Source organism: Pinus tabuliformis, chromosome 5_1, assembly GCF_031772625.1.
Source record: "Pinus tabuliformis cultivar Carrire ecotype Pingquan chromosome 5_1, CPIR1, whole genome shotgun sequence".
NCBI lineage: Eukaryota > Viridiplantae > Streptophyta > Pinopsida > Pinales > Pinaceae > Pinus > Pinus tabuliformis.
The window spans coordinates 680,610,742-680,637,258 of NC_142305.1; the positions used below are offsets into that span (position 1 = coordinate 680,610,742).

Here is a 26,517-nt window from a genome sequence, read left to right on the forward strand (position 1 = left end):
GGGTCTTACTTGTCCTCCCAAGCACAAGTTCGAATTTCAACTCAAAAGGTGGACCATATTCCAAGCAGAAATATCATGGAGGTCTTTATGAGTCATAGGATTTGTATCTAATATTTAGGGATAAGTTGAGACAAGTATGGATCTATTAGATATTTAAGGGATCTGCATTTATTGAGCAGATAACCCTAACTCATGTATAAATAAGAGGTGCATCCTTCAAAGGAAGCCAACAATTATGAGTTATTCATTAACATCACATTTATGATTCTTCATTCATCATGAATATTATCATTTTCTCCAAAATTATGATTTATGAATGTTGTTTGATTCTTAAGGTGCGATAGTTGTTCATGTGTGCTCGTTGAGGAATGGAAGGATCCACATCAATCACAATCTACATACAATTGTAACATAACTTGATTTTTGTTATTTCTTTTCTACAAGTATGATTTACTTTCCGCAAGTATGATTTCATTTCCTAGATTTGATTTGATTGTCATTGAGCTGCTTGCTTACTAGTTATCCTAGTTTTCTTTCTTCACAACTAAATCACTAGTTGTTATTTACTGCTTTCTAGATTATCATAGGTTTTATTCTTATAGGTTTTCATAGATTACTTTGTTTTTGAATAGTTTAGAAAGGCCACAATGTTTGTAAATTCCACTTTTAGAATTTAACTTCCACCCCTAGAATTTAATTCAGTTTTCTTGCATGTGATTTCTTTTGCAGTTTTATTTAGTTATAGTTGTAATATGCATTTCCATTCTAAACAAACTTTCTACAACAGTTTCATCTGAGGTCCCATATATTTTGGTTTGCTTCTAAGTTTACGAAACCCTCGAGTTGACAAATTAAATGACAGGGCTTTAGTATACAATAAAATTAGAAATCTCGAAATGGGAGAGCTTGACCATATCTACAACAACCAATAGTAAACTCATTGTTCTCATAGTTTCTAGCATACGAAGTTTCTCCCCCATTTTGGGAACACCTGCCAAAAGAGGTTCAATGCAGGTTTTCATATCAAAACCCGTGCTGGCAGTGCTAGGGTAATGTGGTGCAACCTACCATCAACACAGGCATGCAGTGGAGCAGAGCACACTGGCCCTAAAAATTAGGGATTTAGATAAACTTCTTAAGAATTGACTCAGGGTAGTTTTCCTTTGGTTTTTCAGGGATGTTTTTATCTAGGTATCATGATGGATATACTTCACAATTGTCAACATTTTGGAACTTCGGGATATGGAACATGAAGTGAATAGGAGGTGTGACAAAATATTGTGTAATAGGCACTCAAGCCTCCCTTACTATCTACAACCAAACTATACGAGATCTGCCAATTCCAATCACCAATAGTCACCAGAACTAGAACCTTCGACAAATGAAACCTTCACACAAGGACTCAAACTTTCCATTCAATTCAATTTTTTTTGTTGTGTATATTTTGATGACATGGGTGTTGTATATATAATGATTCCATGCGGTTTGTTGTTGAGAGGGACAACCAAAAATTCCACGAGATTCTACTTGGAATTCTAGGGTTTGACCATAGCCAACTAGAGCCACATGCCCATGTGATAATGAATTCATATGACCTGAGTCTCCATCGTGATGATGGCGAAGCTTTAGCCCCTCATTTTAAACCATGTAACCATGCCTTGATATTAGGTCCCCACGGGTCTTTTGTCTCCCACATGATGACATCAAAACGATATCATCATGCCATGTGGCAACTCAAGAGGGGTTCCACATGTCACTCATTTTCAAGTGTTGGAAAGGTATCAATGAGACCTACACTACCATTAAGTTTTTAGGATCATTTGGTCATCATAACTATATCAAAAACTCAATAAATTCAACCACCTATATATTTGTGTGATTGATCTGAATTTGAAACTACTTGAAATTTGTTTGCAAGGTATTCAATTCAGAATTAAACATGTTTAAAAGATTTCCATGTCTTGCAGAAAGAAAACACATGAAACTTTCAGCTGTTCATGACCCATTTAAGCATAGCAGAGTTATTTCCTTTTACTGTTTAACACATTAAAACAAATTTGATCTGCAAAATAAATCAACCACAAATGCAAAAGAAGTTGATAAAGCAGTTCACCCCCTCCAGGGTTACGTTTGCTAGGTCCAAAGCTCCCAACCGGGCTTGTCCTTGTTTTTATTAAATGCTCAAATTGAAAATACAGATGAATAGAAGAATCTACAGGAGAAATAGATGGTAAAAATGGATTCAGAACACTTGAATCCTTCAGGATTGACTATTGGATCACCTCCAATGGATACCTGCAACCCTATACAGTCTTCACAAAACTCGGCCCTCATGGCTCCTAGAACTTTCACTGCTTCAAAACCTCTACAAATGACCTCAGATGGCTGTAATACCTGCACCAATGGCTTCAAAAGGTCGGAAATACCCAAAATCAAAAAAACAAATCGTCCAAAACCGACTTTCCTAGCCAAAGTTATGGCCATTTAAAGTTTCTCCAGTTTTCCCCTAGAAAAACTCCAGCTAACTTTAGTTAACTCCAGATAGCTCCGCCAATTATGGAGGGTCCGCCAAATTTGGCGCTCCTACCAAAATTCCACCAACTTAACTGTAGTTACATTTAATGTTTGGTGGTTGCCTTGGATTTCGTGCCAGGCGGAATATTCCTTTTTTAATTTTTTTTTTGAAAAATTAAAATTTCTAATGTTATGGACAAATTCTTCTTTTTGCCATAACTTCCTCATACGGCGACCGTTTTTCGAACCGTTTGCGGCGCTGGAATCAGGAAGATGAGAAATTTCTAGTCATTCAACTTTGAACCAGTTCTAAGCACTTTAAATTTTGAGCATTTTACGACACTTAGGACATGAGCACCTGATCACGCCTCCCCATTGGGAAGCTTTTGGACCCCAAAAGCCTTCAACTACCTGTTAAAGAGGTGAGGGTACAGCTCCCTCACTCTTTCCACCTCCATCCACTTTGCCTTGTTTGGTTTGCTACCTTTGAAACCAATCCGAACATAATCTACACTGCCCCTCCTTGAAGTGTGTGTCCTTCTGTCAAGGATTGTATCTTCTTTCAGCTCATCTAAGAATTCTGGCGAGAAATCTTCTATAGATGGCAGCTGAACATCACTTTCATGATCAACAATCAAAGGAGGTTCATACAAACGTAAGTTCTCCACATTAACAACAGAATACATTTGCATGTAGGAAGGCAAATCTAATTGAAAAGCATTTTTTCCAACCTTCTTGAGGATTTTGAATGGACCATAATGAATAGGCTTCAGCTTTTTACCTTCTCCTTGCATCCTTTCCTTACTAATGTACAGCCATGCCTCATCTCCTTCTTGAAACTTGTGATCGACTCTATGCTTGTCGTGTCTTTCCTTGTACTTGCCTTGACTCTTCTCAAGCTGTTCTTGAATTTGCTGATGTATTTGCTGAATTCTTTCAATGAATGAACGAGCTTTGTCAATGTCACTATGTCCCTCAATGGCAAAATCTTTCTCAAGAATGAAATCAAGAGGTGATTTTGGCAAGTAACCAAAACAAGCTTCAAACGGTGAGGTGTTTGTGGAAGAGTGCTTGACACGATTATAAGCATGTTGTATGTAGTGAAAATGTTCATCCCAAAGCTTGGGATGCTTGCTGCAATAACCTCTCAAGAGGTGCACAATGGTTCTGTTCACAACTTCGGTTTGTCCATCTGTTTGCGGATGGAAAGCAGTACTTTTCTTCAACTTTGTGTCCATCATCTCCCATAGGTTGGACCAAAAATTCCCCACAAATCTGGAATCCCTGTCACTAATAATGGAAGTAGGCAAACCAAAGTGAATCCATACATGATGAAAAAATAATTCAGTAGTTTGTTCAGCAGTTATAGTTTTCTTACAAGGCATAAGTATACACATTTTGCTGAAACGATCAACTACTACATATAAATAATCATGCTGCTTTCGAGATTTTGGCAAACCTCCTACAAAATCCATAGAGATGCTCTCCCATGGTCTAGAAGGTACCGGCAAAGGAGTATACAAACCAAGCTTCCTATTGCTAGGCTTGCTTGTAGCACATAATGAACAACCTCTTATGAACCTTGAAACAGAATCTACCATGCGAGGCCAATAGCAATACCTCTATAGATGTGCAACTATTTTGCTCACACCAAAATGGCCAGCAATAAGAGAAGAATGAGCTTCTCTTATGACATATATCCTCTCCCCCTGTGGTATACACAACTTGCCCAAATGAAACAACAAATTGTTATGCATGTGATAGTCATTTTCCTCTACATGATTCCCTTTACTCAAGTTAGCATACACATCTTTAAAGTCATCATCAGATGCATATTGTTCTATGTAACTATCATGTACAATGGAAGCATTCTTAAGTAAAGTAACAGCACCAATAATAGGCCTTGAAAGCATATCAGCAACCTTATTCAAAGTACCTTTCTTATACCTTATTACCAAATGGAACGATTGCAAGAAGCCCATCCATCTGAAGTGTCGTGACTGTTGTAACTTGCTTTGTGATTGCAAGTACTATAAGGGCTGATGGTCGGTATGTATAACAGTTTCTTTGCCCATCAAGTAGTGTTTCCACTTTTTGATGCTTTGTACCAACGCATACAACTCCTTATCATATGTAGGATAATTTACAACAGCACCATTAAAAGTTTCAGAATGCAAAGCAATAGGCTTACCATGCTGTAGAAGAACTGCACCCATAGCATAATCACTAGCATCAGTTTGTATCTCAAATGGCTGTCTCAAATCCGGTAATGCAAGGACTGGAGCTGAACTAATCTTCTCTTTCAAAGATTCGAAAGCTTTTTGCTGCTTGCCTCCCCATTGGAAAGCATGCTTCACACTTGTCACTGCATGCATAGGAGCTGCTATAGAAGAGAAGTTAAAGATAAACTTCCTCCAATATTGAGCTGCACCCAAAAAACTTCTTACCTATGTTATGGATTTGGGAGTAGGCCACTTCACAATAGCCTCAATCTTAGCAGGATCAATTCTCAAAGCACCTCCTCCTACTATGTGTCCCAAATAAACCAAAGAAGTCTTTCCAAATTCACACTTTGACATTTTAAGAAATAACTGATTCTTCTTCAAAACATCAAGTACTTTTCTAACATGCATGACATGATCTTCTCTAGACTTGCTGAAAATTAAGATGTCATCTAAGTAGACAATAACGAAATCATCAAGAAAAGGACGCAAGACATCATCCATTACCCGCATGAAAGTTGCAGGTGCATTGCACAAACCAAACGGCATCACAAGCCACTCAAAGAGTCCTTGTTTGGTTTTAAAGGTTGTCTTCCAAATGTCACTTTCTTCAATTCTTACTTGATGATATCCACTGCGCAAGTCTAGCTTAGTGAAATATCGAGCATCTTTCAGCTGGTCTAGCAAATCATCTATCCTTGGGAGTGGGTAATGATTCTTTACCGTTATCTTGTTCAAGGCCCTGAAATCAACACACATACGCCAAGTGCCATCTTTCTTTGGAATCAATACAATCGGTGACCCACATGGCAAAGTACTTGGCCTTATGAAACCCTTGTCCAACAAGTCCTTGATTTTCTTCTTTATTTCAGTATTCTCCATAATAGACATGCGGTACATGCCTATGTTTGGAAGAGGACAATCTGGATGCAAATGGATTTCATGTTGAATCTCCCTCTTAGGAGGCAAACCTGTAGGCTCCTGGAACATCTCATGATATGCATCAACTACATCATACAGATCTGATTTAAGTTTTGGATCACAATTGTCAAATGACTCATGATTCACATCAACCTTGGGCTTAATCATAAGAAGAACAAAATTCTTACTTGAATTGACCAGCCTTTTTACCTATCCTGCATTCACCATCACTATATTTGTCTTCTTGTGATGAGCTCTAACAATGAAATCCTTGCCATCTTTGAACAGATGATATTTGTTTTCATGGCGATGAAAGATAGCTTTCTTGTCAAACAAGTAAGGACTTCCCAAAACAATTCCTGCTATATGAAAAGGTACCACATCAAGTTCAACTGTGTCAATAAAATGTGCAGTAATTGCAAAGTGCAATGTGCACTTTCTTGAAACTTGTAAATTTGCATCCTTGCAAATCCATCCAAGTGGATATGGCTTCGGATGTGGAACGGTCTCAAGTTTAAGCTGCTTGACCAAGTCCTCTGATATAAGGTTTGCTTGTGACCCATTATCAAAAAGTGTGCCAATTTTAGTATGTTTTGAAATCACCCTTACATGAAACAATTCAATTCTTTCTTCCTCATTAGGAGCTTGTACATGGCAGTTTGAGGTACTAGTGCTGGCTTGAGTTTCGATTTCTTTTCCCTTCAAGTTTTTCAAACCCATGGCTGCAATTTTGGTTTCATCACCTGAATCTTCCCCTAAACCTTGTGGTGTAGATGTAGTAGCAGCAGTTTTCTATTTCCCTTTGGATTTGTTAAATTGAGGTATTTTTTCAGGATATAATTCCCAATAGTTTTTCTCCTCATGGCCTGGTTTAAAACAATGTTTACAGATCACTTTCTCACTCTCCTATTTGACAGATGTATTCTTTTTGCCCTTTCCCTTGGAGGTTTTCTCTTTGTTTTTCCCCTTGGGGGGCTTGTTTCTACCCTCTTCAAATGTGTTTTTTCCCCTTGCCTCTAAATGGGTAGCTTGGACACAAACCTCGTCCAGGCTAGTAGGGTTAAACATCAAGATGGTGTGTCTAAGGTAGCTATGCAAGCCACCAATGTATTTTAGCAAGGTTTCTTGGGTCTGTAAATCTACCCCTAACAAGAGAGCTCTTCTCCTGAATTCTTGGGTGTAGTCTTGGACACTCTGAGCCTTAAGTTGTCTGAAATTTTACCAATTCACAATGGCTTTCTGCATGTGAGCAAGAGGATAAAACTGTTTTTTAATGGCTAACAGAATTCAGGCCATGTTAAGGTGACCTTACCAAATTTCTTGATCTCCTCTTTAGTCTTAGCCTCCCACCAGACCAATGCTGCTCCATCCATTCTCAAAGAAGCCAACTGAATCTTTGTGGTATCATCATGCATATTCTGGATCCTCAAGTAAACTTCCAACTGCCTAATCCAGTTGTCAAGCTTTTCTGCATTCACTTCACCATTAAACATAGGTAATTCGAATTTTACATCAAGCTTCAAAAAAGGACTTTTTCCAGAGGATCTATGCTTATGAACAGAAGAAGACGAGGATGAAGAGGAAGAAGGTGAAGATGGGGGTGGTGGATCACCATTTCCTCCATGTCCTTTCTTGGAATGATCATCATCCTTCTTACCTCCTGAAGAGCCCTCTCCTTCATGTGGATGTTTGGACCCTTCTCCAGCCAATTTCTCATTTCTTTCTTGGTACAATATCCTCACCATTTCAGTGAGGTCTAAGAAAGCCTTTCTGAAGACTCTTTCTTCTTCTCCTGGATCTGTCTCTATAGGAATTTCTCCTTCATGTTCAGACATCCTTGAAGCTTCTGCTGAGACTCTTGAGGATGAAATTGAAGGTGGAGGTGATGGCTCTCTGGCCTTCCTTGACTAAGGATTCTCTCGTTCTCTAGTCAACTGTCCTTCCCCTCTTTTAAGTTTCAACCTGGTAAGCATCAATACTTTGCAAGACAGAAGATCTTTGCACAAAACCCTGAGCTCTGATACCAACTTGATCTGAATTTGAAACTACTTGAAATTTGTTTGCAAGGTATTCAATTCAGAATTAAACATGTTTAAAAGATTTCCATGTCTTGCAAAAAGAAAACACATGAAACTTTCAGCTGTTCATGACCCATTTAAGCATAGCAGAGTTATTTCCTTTTATTGTTTAACATATTAAAACGAATTTGATCTTCAAAATAAATCAACCACAAATGCAAAATAAGTTGATAAAGCAGTTCACCCCCTCCAGGGCTACGTCTGCTGGGTCCAAAGCTCCCAACCGGGCTTGTCCTTGTTTTTATTAAATTCTCAAATTGAAAATACATCTGAATAGAAGAATCTACAGGAGAAATAGATGGTAAAAATGGATTTAGAACACTTGAATCCTTCAGGATTGACTATTGGATCACCTCCAATGGATACCTGCAACCCTATACAGTCTTCACAAAACTGGGCCCTAGTGGCTCCTAGAACTTTCACAGCTCCAAAACCTCTACAAATGACCTCAAATGGCTGTAATACCTACACCAATGGCTTCAGAAGGTCGAAAATACCCAAAATCAAAAAAAAAATCGTCCAAAACCGACTTTCCTAGCAACTATCATATTTCTTCATGGAGATTCATGTTGATTCCTTTGACATTATGAACAATGTAGTTTTTTTATTGAACCTTCCCTTTGATGTCAATGACATATTGTCATCATCAATGACAACACTGTGTGAAAAAAATCACATTGAACATACAATCATATGCACAAAATCTAATTAGAGTATTTCCTTAGGTCTATAGCAACCTTAAAATTTCAAAATCTTTCTAAATTGTTCAAGAGGAACCCTCCCACTTGCATTCTTATGCAAATACTTTATCTTAGCTATGAATATTTAGTTATTATATCTTATAAAGCTATCATAAAACTTTCATTAAGCTCTTAATTATATTATTGAGCGTTTAGTGATCCTCCCTCCTTTCTCTTATCTTCATCACCAAAAGTAGGTGACTCATCCTTCTTAATTTCTCTAGGTACAACCAACTCCTCGAAATCTCTATTATCACTGTTAGGGATTATTCCTCCTAGTTTTCCATTGTTGTATCAACCTCTAACACACTTATGTATGCTTTGTTCATTGAGGTATTCTCTTGGACATTAAATGTTTTTGTGCCCTCGTGCTATTTATAAGGGAAATAACAAAGAAGGTTTTCCCTTTTGTAGCCCCAACATTTCAAAGTCTATATTGTTGGTTGCTAGCCCTTGTGTCTCAAGTTTAAATGATTTATGCTTATTTTTTTTTGTAGGGGAGGGCATTCATGGAGTAGTGTTATCCTCCACAATCCCAAGATTTCAATGGCCTTTACTATTTCCAAACCTTATAGGGTTTTAGCTCCATTTCTAACTATTTATAATAATGTTTATCCTTTTGAATGATGTCATCAAGTGTCTTAGGCTCCTCGTAATTTAACTTGTCCCGAAATGGCCTAAGTAATCCATTGAGAAAATATTATATTTTCAACTCTTCATGTTAGAGAAATGACACATATTCCAACAGTGCTATATGAACTTATTAGCATATTCAACCTAATTAGTTGTTGCATTTTTATTTCATTGAATTCCCTGATCTTATAATTATGATACCCCTCTATATCTCCATCAGTTGGTCCATGTTGCAACAACCTTAGATTGGTCTACTCTTCTTGTTCTCTAATGAGTCTTTCATTATCTGCTTTGTAACTCCAGATGCCTTCCTTCAAACTGTTCTCCCCCACTTTCTCGAAGGAGAGCATTTCAATCCTAAGTTGTGCCTTCGTAATGGACATCCTTCTCTTTCTTTTCACTGTTGGAAAATATTATTTAATGAAATAACACACAACTATTAATCAAACTCATCCACTTCCAGTGTTGAACCATGTTTTTTTACCACTTTGCAATATATAATTAGAGCTCCCATTTCATCCCATCTAGGTCTAGTGTTGAACAATGCTTTGATAGCACTTTGTAACATACCCAATGTGTTAATGCTCGATTAAATATTTGAGTTATCAAATTGTTCTCTTCTTTACAATCTTAAAAATTAACCCTAATACAAATTTGTAACACACCCAAACCCCTCATTGATTCATTAGGGTTGTGGGGCATCACATTTTTTCTAAAACATTATATCAAACCGTTCCCACACATTAATAACTATCCATAATAACGCATTTTGTTAGGACATTTCCTCAAATAATTTCTATGCATTATTTGTTTCTTTTAAACCTCAATATTCAATAAAGTATATCTTGGAAAATTATAGAAGGCCTACCACATATACCTTGGAATGCTTTCTATAGTTTTATAGTACTAAACCTCTCAAGCATAAAGTTATGAGCAAAAGATTGTTCAATCGATTAATGATATTCATTATTATTTAAAATATATTTATTATATGCACTAAATTGATATAAATTAATAAATAATATAATAACTTGTAAATTATAAAATAGTCTAAATATAATTAACTTCAAAATAATACCTAGCCCTTGCACCATCCTAAGAACATCTTGAAAATTTTAAGTGCATCATGCATCTTGAAAGTGACACTTGAACATGGCATAGAGGCTATATTGAAGTGTAAACTTTTGAAACAAAAGTGAGTGTCATGGAAATTATACCTAAATAAGTTGGGTATACATAAGTTTGGTCGTTAAAGGATCAATTTCATCACATGTGGGAGTTAACGGCATTTGTTGCTCTCTTTTCTAAGAGGTGACAAGACAAATGAGTGATGAAGCTATGCAGATAACCGTTATACACACGTTATTGTTTTAGAAAAAAATGTGGTTGGGGACGACAATGCCTTTCAAAATTTCGTTTAAGATTCAATGGATTATTTGCACGTTAGTAAACAGCTTAAAACTCGTCATATATTTCAGTTAATCCTCTTCTCCTCGCTATTGATTACAACATGCCGAAATTACAATATTCAAACATAGAGATGAGCAGTGAGAAGCATACATCCTGCAGAAATTACAAAGTGTAGGCATACCAATCAGCACTGGGAGAAACAACAAAATGCAGACAGACAATCATTAAAGATGGTAATTCCAACACACAGTAACAGAATTGTTCATATTTATATGATGCAATATGCATTATTATGATTCATACCAATTTTTTCAAAATTACTAACCTCCTAATTTCACATTAAATTATCATATGACCATTGTATTGATTATCATAAGCAAAAGACAAACAACCTACTGAAATTACAAAATATAGGCATACCAATCAACTGCAGGATATCGGAACTCAGAGAAACAACGAAATGCAGATATACCAATGGACAATCAATTCCAAGACACCGTAACAGAATTGTTCATATATGCAATACGCATTACTGTGATTCATACCATATTTTCCAAAATGATTAACCTCGTAATTTTACATTAAATCCAATGAGATAAAGAATGGGAACTATACAGTCTCTACATAAAACTAAATTATGTACAAAATATACAACACGAGAAAATAGCAAGATGAAGAGATTCGAATGACCAGTTATAAAAAAAAGGTGATCACTGATGATAATTCCAGTACATAGCAACAAGATTATGCATGTTTGTTTGACTGTATTTCATTCCTTTGTTGAACAAATTAGTACCCAAGTACTTTCTTGAAATGAGAACGTACGACGCTACAACCCTCTCCCAACGCATAGAACAATAAATTGCACTAACAAAGTGATGACATAGAACAAAATAGATCCATCGTGAAGCAAATGGTAGAACATTATAAAGCCCACTCGGAAAGAAGCTTGATGTGTGTATCAATCTTTCAGGGCATTGCACTCAATATGCTTCTTTGCCTTCTTTTTCACTCGCAAATAATCATTTCCTTCACGTTCCTCTTCCCGGGTAACAGAAGCCAATTTAGACTCAGTATTACAAATTCTGTAAGTGCAATATATAACACTACCCTTCTTTGTAAGCTCCTGTTGAGCTATCATTTCACAAGTATACCCCTGCGGACAAATTGGTTTGGTCCATGAAGATTGACAAGCGCCAGCATTGACATGAACTGCAATAGAGAATATCACAGGCTTGAAACAACTTAACACCCTCTCCACCAATGCTTGCAGATCACAATCCTTAGGATCATAACCCATGGCTTCAAAACTTGCATAACTGAAACCATCTTCCGGAGTTACATGAATTGTAGATAAAGCAGGTCCTTCAATAGAATTCATGGAGTAACCGCAAGGATCAAATTCAAAATCACAGACTTTCGCCTGAGGAAGAATTTTCGATATACCGGAATTAAGTGTCATTTCTGCCGCAGAATTACAATGATGCTTGTAAAACAGGGAAGCACAGTTGCGGTCAAGCTGAGTCATGCACATCTCCAATGTAAAAGCTGGAGAACACGCACCCTCCGATGCGAAATCATCAGAAGAAGCGGAGTAGATATGCCAGTTGTAAAACGTTCGAGAATTTCCCATAACATAAGCCATTCCACCAGACCCGAGAGCTCCAAAGTACTTATCGAGATATGACACTTCCTCAGAAAAGCTCCTGTGAGGAAATGGCTGTGCTCCGGGATGGATGAATGTTCCACGAGTGTATTTAACCTTTTTTACAGAGAGAGACAGGCTGGTTGCATTGCTTAATATCGGAGGGATGGAAAGCAGCAGCTTGGTCGTCCCGCAAGTTTTGAGAATGATCTTGAATGGGTAAACAAAGAGACTCGACTCTGACAAGAGATATGAATCAAAATGTACATTAGAGAGCTCAGAAACTATTTTGCATTCGGCTGCGTTGAGCATTTCATCCAATTGGGTTCGAGTGAGTGCCCTTAGGCCCCTGCCCTCTGATTCAGTAAAAAATGAAGATGCAAAAAACTCAATCTCTAACCGCTTTTCAAATCCTTCGAAACCAATTGCAGTCATCGGGCCGGCAACCACTTCTTCACAAGCCATATCCATTTTGAATTGCAGCAGATATGGAATACAAAACAAGGACCTCCTCCTAGCGATCTAATTCTAAATCCTAAGTGCACAGTTGTTACTCTGAGAATATTAGGATGGCTCTCGGACGCACTGCACAGAAATGCAAACCAAAACCAGATGTGGGATTCTGTACAGCAACAGTATTTGATAATGAAGATGCATACTATCTACAATTGCAGCTAAATGAATTCATGATTTCCTAAAACAAAAAACTTCCGTTGATCAATTCGTAGCATAGAAAGAAAACGTACGTTGGGGTAAGCAGCAGTGCGGAATTTCTGGATGCCACCGCGAGGTCGAACGTCTTCAGTCTTGTATCCCAAGGGAGTTTCGTATTGCCAGTAATTACGATTACACTTCTTCGTCCCACCTTTTGCGTCCATCAGAACATTCGCCCTTTCTGAATTAACACAAAACAAGCGACATCAGGAGTAAGCCCAACTGACAAAAAGTATGGCATCTAAATAGCAAATACAGAACAAGCATTCCGCGGGGATTGAAAATCTGACCTTAAAGCAAAATAAATGTAACACAAGCATCAGAGTTGTCCAAAACTTAAGCCCTCTGTTCCCTTAAGGTCAGAGAAACAATGAACTCCGCGAGAAAGCCCTGTAAAAATAAGGGAAGGAAGATGCTGTCCTTCAATTGACAATTATAGTGCCAATTGAATGCCCCTCAGCGAATTGTAACACTGCCATTGACAGGTCAATGTGGCTATATATGTATAGAGAGAGAGGCCAGGAACATTTGCGCCGACGGGAGAATCTATATTAAGATAGTCTGTCTGCTAATAGAGTCACGTGATCACAACCATCTATCGCGGATTCCACACTTTGGTGCTTTTGCCAACTGGCAGTGAGAGATTACTAGGTACTAGGCTCTTACGTCTCTTCCCCCACTCACTCGATATCTTTAATTCAGAAATAATGTAAATTAAGAAAACACAATATATTTATTTATAAAATTAATGTAAATTAGGAAAGGAGCGGGAGAATGAGCATTTCGACGACAGAAAATTTTAGGTGCCTGTTTTGAAAATTGGGCTTGTACTCGGTCTTTTATCTATATATTTATTTGCAAAGAAAAGATATTGATATTGATATTAGTAATTATATAAAAGATAAAATTTTGTTATTCGTAACCATCTAATTTGTACGGATTTTAAGTTTGTTTTTTAGATTATTGGATTATTTAATATCTTTATTTAATTAATCTTAAGGATAGGTTATTATTTCATCATTATTAAGGGTAACCAGAGATTTTAATTGAAATTAGTTTATACTTACAAGTTTAGTTGCTAGCCTCGAAAATAGGTTTCTGATTAAAAAAGGATGGAGTGGTATTCTTTTCATGTAGACTAAGAAGAACCCATATAAAGTTGAACATGGATCCCAATGATTTAGTATAGGTCATAAATAAAGATGCGATGTTTGCACCATAAAGTTTGGTTATTTATCTTTTTGTATGTGAGCGAGTGAGCTTTGATGTTTATTTTGGTTCTTTTTCTATAGACTTTTATTGAATTGCTCAGTAGCGCTTTGATTAAATTTAATGTAAGTCCTTTCAATGTGTCCATTTTAAGATTATCTTCCTAATGAATGGTGGATAGAATTATAGGTAGTTTAACGATATGTATTAAATTTAGTACAACTTTGAATTTTGTGTGACATGCACTATGTAGAATGTATTTTTTATTCTCCTTGAATGTAAAATACTTCTATTTTTTAGGAAAAATAAAAATATGTCCTTATGTCCCTTGGTCTTAATTGCATATATAAATCTAGAGACCAAAGTTTCATTATATTTAACTTATCATCGTAGAAAAAAAAATCCCTTTAAATCTTTATTATCATGCATTTTGTGATAATTTCCATATTGACCTACACTAGATCATCATAATACTTTCCATCTATCTAAATAATTTATAGGTTGAAAAACCTAGAGGAATCAACTTGGAAAATTGGGGTTTATAACCTTCTGGGGCCATTTTCAAGCATCAAAAAATGTTTTTTGAGGTTTCAAGGTCCAAAACATGTGCCCATAACCCTAAGATTGATCTATACACCAAAACATTTCCAATCGTCAGAAAATTTCCTTAGTCAAAGCTTATATACAAAACTTATGTCTCCTTAAAGTTGACCTACATTGTTAACCATTGTGGTACAAGTAGATGTCACATCAACCCATATTATTCACACATTTAGAGCTAGCCACCTGTAGAGAAGGTGGAAAACCTTATCACCATTAAGGGTTGAGGAAGTCAACAACCTACCCATCAATGGCTATTGACCAATGTTAACTATTGAACCAGTAGAAGGAGAATGGGTTTCATTCTTTTTCATTTTCATGGTTCCATAGTTACATAGAACACCTAATAGTAGTGTTCTTAGAGCATAATAGAGTAGGAGGAGGATGATCATATAGTAGTTTAGGCCATAGTGTCAAAATGTAACTCCATAGGAGTTCCCAATCCTTTATATCTGTGATTTTATAACGAAAGGAAATAGAGAAGAGGATAGGCCTCACCTTTTAGTTATTTCTTCTGCTGTATTAGCTTTCCCAAGGTGAGCATTCTATTCAATTATTCAGATGACATTTTTTGTCCCTATTCTTTCCATTTTTTGTTTCATTTAATTCATAAATTCAACAGAGCTAGCAAATAATTAATCTAGAATCTAAGGAGACTAAATATCCAAAATCTATTATATTAAAATATTATAATATCTCTCGCGTTGAATTGTTCCAATATAACATCCATGACTATTTATAGATCATATCAATATTAGAGCAATTTTCTTCTAAGTGTCTGTGGGAAATTTTAGGATCTAGAATTTGGCTTAGGCAAAACGTGGCAAACCCTAGCCATGATAGATGATTCTTTTCACAACAACACTTGAGATCCAACATAAGAGATATTTGTGGGGTTCGAAGAGAAATTCATTGATATCTCTAATAATATGGCCTTCCTCATCATGGTTCACAAGCAAGGTTGCACCATATAAGGAGGTTGGAGGATCTAACTCAAAGATCGGACTAGAGCATAAATCTATAGATCATAGAGACCTAGACAAAGATGAGAAAAGAGCCTAAGAAATAGCAACCAAGTCCCGTTACCATTATCTATTCGCAATGATTTTTTTAAATGAAAGTGAAAGTGGATAGTAGGCCATACCAAACTTAGATTGATGCATTAAATTTGAATCATTGGCTACAGTAGTTGTAGGTCCATTTCAATTTCCACTAGATAGAAGAGGAGAAAAAGATTTATTTCTCTATATTAATATTAGAGGACCATGCATTAATCTAGTGGGAATGTCACATGGAGACACTTAGGGTGGAGGGTGATCTAAAAACTAAGTGGGAGGATTTCAAAACACTTATGAAATCCTAATTCTACCCTATTGGATATGTATAGGACTAATGGACACAATAGCATTACTTCAAGAAAATAAACAATATAGTGTGCAAGAGTACACCATTAAATTATAAAAAAAATGGATATCTTGTTGGGTAACTCTCCCAAGAACCTAGATGTACTCCTTAAGTATTTGGGGGGTCTACACAGTCATTTATGAAATATATTGATTCTCTTCAAGTATAGGAAAATTGATTAGGCATGTGTAGATGCATCATACTTAGAAAACGTAAGTCATAAAAAGGGTATCGAAGTGGTTCCAAATAGAAAGAGCACCTAAAAATACCAAGAAGAGAGAATAAATGGAGAGGTAAAGACAAGAAGACAATAGCCACTATAGATCTTGCAAGTAATCATTGTAACCATTACAATATTAATGGTGAGATTGAAGAAAAGTGTTGGAAACTACATCCAGAGATGAACCTTAAGAATGCTATGAAAGGTGCAAATAAAAGGAGCCTTACAACCACAAATTCAAGCAATTAGTTAGAAAGTAGATCAAATGTGGTTGAGAATATTCCCTGCACTTGAATGTGGAAGGAAGTCAATATGATTAGCCTTCATTTCAAAGAAGATAAGGAGATGAAAAAACCATTCCATATCAATATTTAGGTCAAGAAAACCAAGATAGATGCCCTGTTTCATTCTAGTTCACAAGCCAATCTTGTAGCAACTAACATAATCAACAAGCTTGGATCAAAGATTAAAAAATATCAAAGCCCATGCTTGTTGGTGTGGGTGAACAAGGTTAAATACATCCAGGTCAAGAAATAGTGGAAGATCAAATCTTCTATTAGTGCAAAGTTTATTGATGAAATTGAGTTAAATGTAGCACCCCTTGATGTGAATGGTGTAGTTTTTGGAATGCCTTATGTGTATATGAGGGATGAAACCTTAGCTCAAATATCTAACCAATATGACCTGATAAAGGATAACAATTATTATATACTTAATGGATACAGAGGTAAGTCAAATATCTTAGTAGTAAGTGCTAACCAAGCCAAGAAGTTTATTAGTTTTAGTAAGAAATACGTTTTGGTTTTATTGAGAGAGAATAGGCAAGTACATTAATTAATAAAGGAAAAGGAATCCATGGAGTGATGCACTAAAGGCATATAGAGGGGTTCTCCAAGAGCCTAACGGGATGCCACCTAAGAGGGAAGTGGCACACAAGATAGATTTATTTCCTAGCTCCCCATTAACATATATTGGGTTGTATACAACATATGTTCTAGGAGTAGATGAAGTGAGTGGTTCAACAAAGCACCACATCGTGTGGGTTTCATATTATTATCATTCCCAAGAAGGATAGGACTTAGAGGATGTGTATTAACTACAGGGATTTTTCAAAAACGGTTACACTCTAGAATCAATACCCTCTACCTAAGATGAATGATCTATTGGACGAGTTGTATCATGAAAAATACTTCACAACATTATATTTCAAACCATGATACCACCAAGAACGTGTCAAACAAGAAGACAACTAAGAGAAAACCTTCAAGAAAAGGAAAGGTTTGTATAAATAGTTGGTTGTGCCATTTGTTTTATGTAACAAATTAGCTACAGTTATGGCACTCATGAATGACGTATTACACCCATAGTTTGATTAATTTATTATAGTATATTCATATGATATATTAGTTTCTATATCTCCTTAGGAGGAACACATCTCACATCTTATGCCAATGTTGGATATTATAAGGAGGCACTAGTTGATAACTAACTTCAATAGATGTAGTTTTTCTCTAAGGTCATTACTATATTTTGGATGTGTGATGAGTGGTGGGCACACAATTCTTACTCATTGAACATATGACATAGCATGTATGTTCATAAGATATTAAATAATACCTCTAATTTTCTAGATATAAATAAATACCTGCCAAAATCCTTTTGTTGAATCCACCCCACAACCCAAGTATATCTTTACAATAAAAAGAGTCATTATTTTTACTACATATCCCCTAGTTTTACCAAATACCCCATTTTATATCTCCTAATACTTATAAAATCCATATACCTCACATCCCAACCCCCATTACCTACAATATATTGACTTTGTTTTTCTCAATTTAAAAAATTCCCTTTATGAATGAATGTTATAAGATATTTGACAAGATGAAGCCCCCATGGTGGAAGTGAACTCATGTTAGATTCCAAAAATACGGAGACCATCATAAAATTCCCAATTCCTATTAATATCGTAGAGGTTAAGAGAAATGTTGGGTCAACATAGTACCCACAAAAGTTCATAGCATCATTTTTAGCAGTAGTTACACTACCCCATGTCGTTACAATTAGTAAGAGTTATAGTAGTTACACCACTCCATGCTTATGATGTGATATTCAACAAAGGAAAGGCATTTCTGAGACACATAGCCATGGTACAGGTGAAGTATATTGGGGTTTGTGTGAAGAACCTATAAGCTAGATGTGGAAGATTGTGTTTCATTATGCACAAAGGTAGAGAAGGTGTAGATCCGCGATGCCAGTGAACTTTCATATAGAATACTTGGAAATTTGCATCATGGCACCTTGAATATTATGTAGCAAATAACGATTGGCCTCCCCAAAGAAGCACTTGAGCAATAGGATGTATGCAAAGGATGTACCTTGGGGAAGTACAAAAAATCCACATTCCATGATTGGGACAACAAAGCACATGCAATCTTGGAAAGGATCCACTCTAATATATGTGGACCCTGCTTAACAACCTCCACTTCTAGGCACAAATACTTTGTCATATTTTTTGGCAATTTCCTACGGAAGTGCTATATCTTCTTCATGCGGAATAAAGATGAGAGATTCTCCAAGTTTGTAGAATTCAAGGCACTAGTTTTGAAAGAAACCAAGAAGAAGGTGAAGGCTCTCAGAAGAGATAATGGAGGTCAGTACATGTCGAATAAATTTAAAAAATTATGTGAAAAAGAAGGCATTCGATGAGAGTTGACAACACCCCACAGCCCACAACATAATGGGGTGGATAAGAGAAAGAATCATAGCATTATGGAAGCAGCGAGGGTGATTATTGGTATGATTACACCAAAGGAGGCTTTCCCGAGGAGGAAGTTGGATGTGGTGCACTTAAGGATTTTTGGAGCCTCTGTTTACTGCCATGTCTCAAAAGAATCAAGGAAGAAGCTTGAGCCGATAACAGATTTTGGGGTATTTATGGGTTACACCAAAAATCTCTACAACTACCCTGTGTACCTGCCATCCCTCAGAATGAAAGTTGTGTGAAGGGATGTAAAGTTTGATGAGGAGAAAGCAATGTGATGCTCTCTTGAGGGGGGGATTCAGATCCCACTAGAAGAGGAACTTTTAGCTCCAAAAGAATAACCTCAAGAAGTTGTGGAGTAGCCACAAATTGAGGAGTAGAGAGTGGAGACAACCACTCAAGAAGAACCATCCAGAGAAGGCAAAAAAAGGACTAGGAAAGTTGAGAGATTTATGTAGGATGCGAGGGAGAATATTGGTTCTCCTTCAAATCAATGTAGGCAAAGAAGATCACCTGATCGATACACTGGCTATATTGCTCTAATGATTGAGCTTGTCGAGATTAAGCCATCGTCTTTCGAGGAAGAAGTAGAGTAGCCTATATGGGTTGATGCAATGGTGGAGGAATACAAATCCACTATAAAGAAAAGTGTTTGGGAAATGGTCCCAATACAAGCAAATAAATCAGTTGTGGATTTGAGATGGATCTTCAAGCTGAAACACGGAGGATATGAAAGAATATAGAATTATGAGGCCAAATTTTTGGCCAAGGAGTACTCTCAATTTGAGGGAATTGACTGTGAGGATACATTTTCTCTTGTAGCAAGGTACTCATCCAATAGATCAATTCTTGCTATAGCCAGGCAGATGGGGGTGGAAGATGCACCAAATGGATGTGAAGAAAACATTTCTCAATGGGGTTATTAAGGAGGAGGTGTACATCGAGAAACCAAAAGGATTTGAGACATTTGATCTGGAGTCTTATGTGTGCAGATTCAAGCGAGCATTGTACAGTCTCAAATAAGCACCCCGTGCTTGGTACACCAGGAGCTATAGTTATCTCACTGGTTTGGGATTCACTAAAAGTGAAGCAGATGCAAACCTCTATCATATCTTGGTAGGAGGTAAATTACTTATTATTGTCTTATATGATGATGATTTAATTTTAATTGGTGGTGAACAACTAACTAGATATTGTAAGGAGGACCTTGCAAGGGAGCTTGAAATGAAAGGCATGGGTCCTCTTAGGGTCAATATCTGCATACTTCTATCAGGGATCAAATTCGCTCTTTGCATTGTCATTTTAGGGGTCCCATACAAAAAAATTTACATTATTCCACTAGGTCATGTCAAACTGATCCACTGATGTATTTATTCTCCTCTGGAAGTTAAATTTTTCCCTCATAGAGTATATTTGCTAACCCTTCTTCAAGTTGTCTTCAGTTATGGTTTCATGGTAAATTTGAAATCATGGTCCATTAGGTCATAGGGAATGTTTTCATTAGGTCTTAGGGTTTCATTTCCAAGGTCAAGATTCTTGATTTTCTGTGTAAATAAAGGTCAGCAAGGGTATGAGGATGATGAAAAAGTCAAGCATGATGGACTGTAGGTCATAGCCACTGAATAATTATCTTTTAACCTAATGTAATTTTCACCTCAAAAAACATGTTTTTGAGGTGAAAACAGAGTATTTTGAGTTTAATTGTATTTCATATGTAATTTTAAGTCACTATATGTAATAACTGATCCCAGCTACACCAGAGCATCTCTCCTTGCTGCAAGACAAAGAAACATTGCAAAAATTAGTTCAAGTTGAGCATTTATCCACCTACAAAGACACAAAGAAGAAAAAGGCATTAAAACAAAACTTTCAAGAAGGACAAGAAACATTAGAAAGTGAGTTTTTCAAATGAAAAATCAAAACCTACTCCTATTTAAGCTCCCACATTTCATCTCCAAGTTCATTATTCTCATTGGCAAGCAAGCAGTCAAAAAAGTGAAAAGAAGAGGCAAGCTTGAGTGAGTTCTGGGAAAAGGAAGGTTGGCGCTGTGCTTCGGGAGAAGTGGAGCAGTGGTGTTGCATGTTGGCAGAGCAGTACTGCGCTTCTGAGGTAGTGTTATCGAGAAAACTAGTGTCTATATAGAGCTGCTAGTCCCACTAAGGTTGGTAGCTACCTTAGAAACAAACACACTAAAAACTACTTTTGTTTTCCTTTATGAGAAATAGATAAGAGAAGAATAAGGAGACCAACCTTTGTCTTGTGCTTGGTTCCTTGCTCAATTCCTCTCTCTTCTGGTAGGTCTTTGCCACTCGCTTCCTTGTCTACCCAGCTTCAAAGAGTACCTATAGAATCAAAGCAACATAACACTATCCAAGAACATAGATCTATTATCATAAACAATATAGGATCAGATGTACATTGACCACACAAATGCATAAATCATCAATCATACAAGAATGTGGAGGAAAACTTGAATAGCTTTATTGATAATCAAGAAAGCGCAAAGAGGATTACAACCAATTGTTCTAACCCAGCATCATCCTCTTAGCAAGAAATCCCTTCTTCACCTCATGAAAAGCTTAGATCACCCAATACTATGATATTGCACCCAGAAACCAACATCACTTCCTTACAAGATACAAAATTCTAGCCTCTAGATCTCTGGGATGAGGGATCCATACATAGATGTCTACAAGGGAGGTGAGTAGCTTTTGAGATTTTATTAGTGTCTTCTCTCTGATAGTTCTTGATTCCACTTGGAGATTGATGATCTATTACTCATCCCTGGTCGAATTCAGAGAGGCAAGTGTCAAAGGAGAGGTTTCTGGAAGATTCCATGCTCCTCCACCTTGCAGATTGACCCTGCCATTTGTCCCTTCTCGCCCATCGCACCCCATAGAAGGGTTTTTTGACATGCATCACACCTACTGTGTGTATTTAGGTGGGATGCAACGCACTTTGCCTATGGAGCAGGTGAAATGGTCTATTTTTGACCAGTTCTGAGTAGTTTTTCATGGACATCTTCTAGGAGATGTTGTAATCAGTTCACCTTGTTCTTTTAGGGGTTGGAACAACACCTTTAGGGACTTAGGAGCCCTTGGTTTATGGAAATTTATGCTTGGGGTTGCAGTGCCCAAAAATGTCTATAATAGTTGCCCCCTAAAGCATGAGGTTATTAATCTTTTGATGTCGGGTGAAATGCTTTATCATGAGGGAGGATCCGAAGTTTTTTCGAGCTGGAAGGCGACCTGTAAAAAGATACAATACAATACATTATCTTCATATTATTTTCATGATCTAGCTAAGGCGGGCATTCCCATGCTTAACTTTATAAATTAATTTTCATGTACATAGGACAGACAATCGTCTAAGTGTAGACTAATGATTCTGGTAGAGCCATCATCCCTTCGATTGGATGATTATCTGTGCAGCAATGATGTACATTTGATGCCTTTATTTTCCTGAATATATATTGCAGCCCGGATGGATGAAACTAGATCTGGGGTCTTCAATCTCGTTCGATATTCACTCAAAGTACAAGTCGATCCATGTGAGAGATGTTTTGGAGTCGAACATGGAAAGACATCGCCTGATTACCAGCCAATGATGTAAGTTGTTAACAGGCGCGAGAGGAATCACCGATAATGATAATGACCCTCAAGGTACTGTAGTACAATTCACGTGGTGTGAATAAGGGACTTGGCATCGAACACCACGTAAAATCTTTTGGTCGAAGGCCATTGATGTAAACCTGTCACCGGAAGTGAGAAACTTGCCATTGAGGCATGCAAGCTTCAAAGTACTGAAAGGGTTGTTCCTAGATCGACTTCTTGGATGATGAGCTGATGTCGACAAGAAGCGATCTGTCATAGGAGGGCCTTAGTGAATCCCACATCAATGACACGAAACGGAGCAAATGATTTTAATGGAGGTGAAAACGATATGGTGATATATGGTTCAGGGTGGCGGTCATGAAAGAATGGAGCAAAAATGTATTATAGTGGGTGAGACACAGGTGAATTCTCTGAGCGACTTCTCTTGAACATATCGGCGACACTGACATGATGGATTGGTAGCATTAACCCCAAATGTGGATGGTGTGATGGAACCGTGGTGATGTGACCAGTGAATGGAACAACCCAACCCGACTCCGATGTGGAGTGAAAGTGTCATGTTCAAGAGCGACTTGCTACCAACAAAGTTTCTTCAAGTTTTCTTCCCAATTTTTCCCCATTCATTGCTGACCAGTACCTCTTTATTTTTGTCAAGCTTGAGGAGGATAACATATGCTTGTTCTATAATTTGCCCTTTAGGCAAACCCATCGCTATGTTTTAACGAGCCTAGCGATAGTGAAACTCGTTCTTGTCTGTTATGGACAAGTTTGTTGCTATTAGGTTTTAATGAGTTTAACGACAAAGATAACTCGTTCCTTTTCAATTTTAGAGAGTTTGAAAAGGGACGTAAAGGAAACTCCAAAAATCATTTTTCGTCATCTAATCCCTTAAGTCCGAAAAAGTATAAAATAATACAAAAGGGATGAATTTTCAGTAATTTTAACAAGCCAAACAAAACAAGCGCTCGATATTTTTGTGTAATAATCCCTGAGGTCCAAAAATATTAAAATCTAAATGAGGGATAGCACTTCCGGTCACTTTAACGAGCTGGAGAGGCCAATGGCTCGACAATCTTTTCATATTTTACGAGTCAATTGAAAAGAGCTTAAAGGAGACTCGTTTTTTGAGGAATGAGTGATAGATTCGGGTAGCAGCTGATTCCAGGTAAGGTTTGGAATTTTCCAATCATGGCAGTGTCACAAGGATGGCTAACAAGATCACTCTTCACAACTGTTCCTCAAAAGGGGCAAACAATCAAGTGGAGGTGAATGATCGACCAATACAGAGTGGAGGTGATGATGAGAACATGACCAAGGCTTCAAAGGCTGAAGTAATACATGCACGATGGTTATTTACCAGAAATTGGTTCATTTTTTAATGAGCTTAAACGCCGGGGGAAACACTTGCTCATTGCTTATGTTTATTTTTTAACGAGCTTGAATTCTGCGTTAAAACTGCTCGATTAATCCAGTCGCATAATAAGGATGTCTCATATATAAACGACATTATTTCAAAGCTTTGCCCCGCATCCTTTCTTTATGCAAGTTAGGAAACGACCAATCCTACGAGTTTAAAGGGTTAGAGGACCTATAAATTTAAAAAATAAATGGTCGCTCTTTGCTTGCATGCCAAAAGGTTTGCATGCCCCCAGGTATAGCGAAGTAGAGTTTCCAGGTTACCCCTCAATTTGTAGACAAAACATTTGTTTTATCGGGAAAGGCCTACCTTTTTAGGTTACCCCTCAATTTGCAGACAAAACATTTGTTTTATCGGGAAAGGCCTACCTCAACAGAGGTATCTTATTCCGGTCTAATCCCATTTTCCAAAATGGACGGGTGTGTCAGGCCAGTCATATACTCTCTGCGGAAACCCACCCTATACCCAAGGTTTTCCTGTCGAAACAGGCCAGGGTGCATGCCCCCTGGGTTTTAGTCATGCCCTCCGAATCACTTGCGCTCATCAAGAGGACGGACTGGGGATTGATGAGACATTCCTTGTGTGAAAATACCATTCAGGGTTGGTATATGACTATTTGCTATGTGTGAACCGGGGAATGAAATCTGGTCTACGAGCTTGACCATTCTTCCTTCGTGCGGAAAACACATTACTCTAAAGAGTGAGGAGACAATGGCTCCCATGCAATAAATATAGTCTCGTCCAAGGAGTAGATTATAATCCAGGGGTCCTTGGACTACCATTACGTTCATGTGAACAGTTTTCCTTCTCAATGTTATCGGCACATCGGGAAGTATCCCTAATGGTTGACTGGTTCCTTTGTCAAAGCCTGTTAGATTTCTCATCTCAGGCAAAAGCGATGGCGAACCAAGCACTTTCCAAGCAGTTGAGGAAAGGATACTCATAGAAGCCCCTTCATCTATGATGGTACCATCCATGACCATTCTATATATTTGAGCAATGATTCGGAACGGTACACTAGCCGGTAAACGAGGTCTGCCTAGTAGATTCTAGTCAAAGGAAACAACCAGGTTGCTTGGAGGTGGGACTGAATAGACGGCCGGATACGACTTTGATGAACTTCCTTCCTGTGATAAAGGAACAGGTAGACTGCCCCCATGTTCATCGGATTCTGTGCTTACGAAGAGAATTTGAACGGTGTCGTTCTTGTTCTCTTCGGTGACTATATCATCTAAAGATGGACCTTCTGAAGGCAAGACCGGGTCAACTGCCGCCTTGACCCTTTGACTTTCGTCTGGTATGGATTCAGATGGTTTATCTTCAATGATAGACGCTTCGATCGACCATAAGGGCGTGTCAGCCGGATTTTCAACTAGTGACGGACTCGGCAAGAGTTTCTTGTATCCAGGAGGAAGCCGTAACGGTGAAACCGGACGGTCGTCCAAAACTCTTTTAGCTTCGTCTAAGAAGGGACAATGGTGGACGGCGTGATCACCTTCACACAATTTACAAGAAAATTTATATTTTTGTTTTTGTCCAGGGGCTTCACTTTCACTAGTTGACGGTGTATGCTCAACATGATCGTCAGAGGTTGATGGCACCGAATTGTGCAAATGAGGAGACCAGTCCCTTAAGATACAAGGGATGCAAGGACAATCTCGATGATAGTGGTCTCCTTTGCAAATGACACATGGCGATTTAGGCCTGGTTGGTGCAGTGTGTGGATTTTCGCTAGACGATGCTTGGTTGCCCATTTTCACCTTTGGCTCCTTCTTCTTCTTCTCTTTCTTCTTCTTCTCCTTCTTCTTCTCAGTTACTTGATTTTGGGCTTTACCAGCTTCATCAAGCGAAGAGGATGAAGGAGAGGAAGAATTGGACGAAGTAGAGGGTTGGGGGGTAACTCTAATATCGTTTAGTAGCTGACTTGATTGTTCAGGAATCACGGTGTTCTGAACGATAGAAGTTGAGAAGAGCCATACGGGCAAGCCGATTTTCAATCCTGGAAGAGACAATGTGGCCATATGGGGTGCACCAACATCTCCCCAAGAGGAGAAGGGACTAGGATTTCCTCCAAGGGGAACTCCTTGGTTGGTGGACTCCATTTTTCTTAACTTAAGATCAACATAGGAAAGGTGATGATTATTCCGTTTAAAATAAATTTTAGACGCTTTGACACAACTTGTTTTTTCAATTTTTAAGAGTCGAGAAAAAACAAAAGATGACTCTAGTCGCCTTCGATTTTTAATGAGCTTGAAGTGACAAGTGCTCAGATGGACCTTTTCTGTTAAGGAGTCTGAAAAGGAATAAAAGGGACTGCTCTGGAAATCTAGACAGAGGGATTACCAAACCAATCGCAAAACTGCAGAATACTTTTTACGGTACGGCAGTCAATCTTCTCGAATGTTGTGTTC

At 37.7% G+C, this 26,517-nt stretch overlaps 1 protein-coding gene across 1 annotated transcript; it reads right to left on the reverse strand.

Annotated features, from left to right (window-relative positions):
• Window positions 1-11,479: 11,479 nt before the first annotated feature.
• LOC149166782 (S-adenosylmethionine decarboxylase proenzyme-like) lies at window positions 11,480-12,634 on the reverse strand. The gene has a single exon (XM_089430257.1). It carries the CDS (start codon window positions 12,632-12,634, stop codon window positions 11,480-11,482), a length of 1,155 nt encoding a protein of 384 aa, XP_089286383.1.
• Window positions 12,635-26,517: the final 13,883 nt, after the last annotated feature.

Bases quoted from the DNA above. Each gene is read 5' to 3' on its own strand.
- LOC149166782 (XM_089430257.1), bottom strand. From the start codon at position 12,634: ATGGATATGGCTTGTGAAGAAGTGGTTGCCGGCCCGATGACTGCAATT.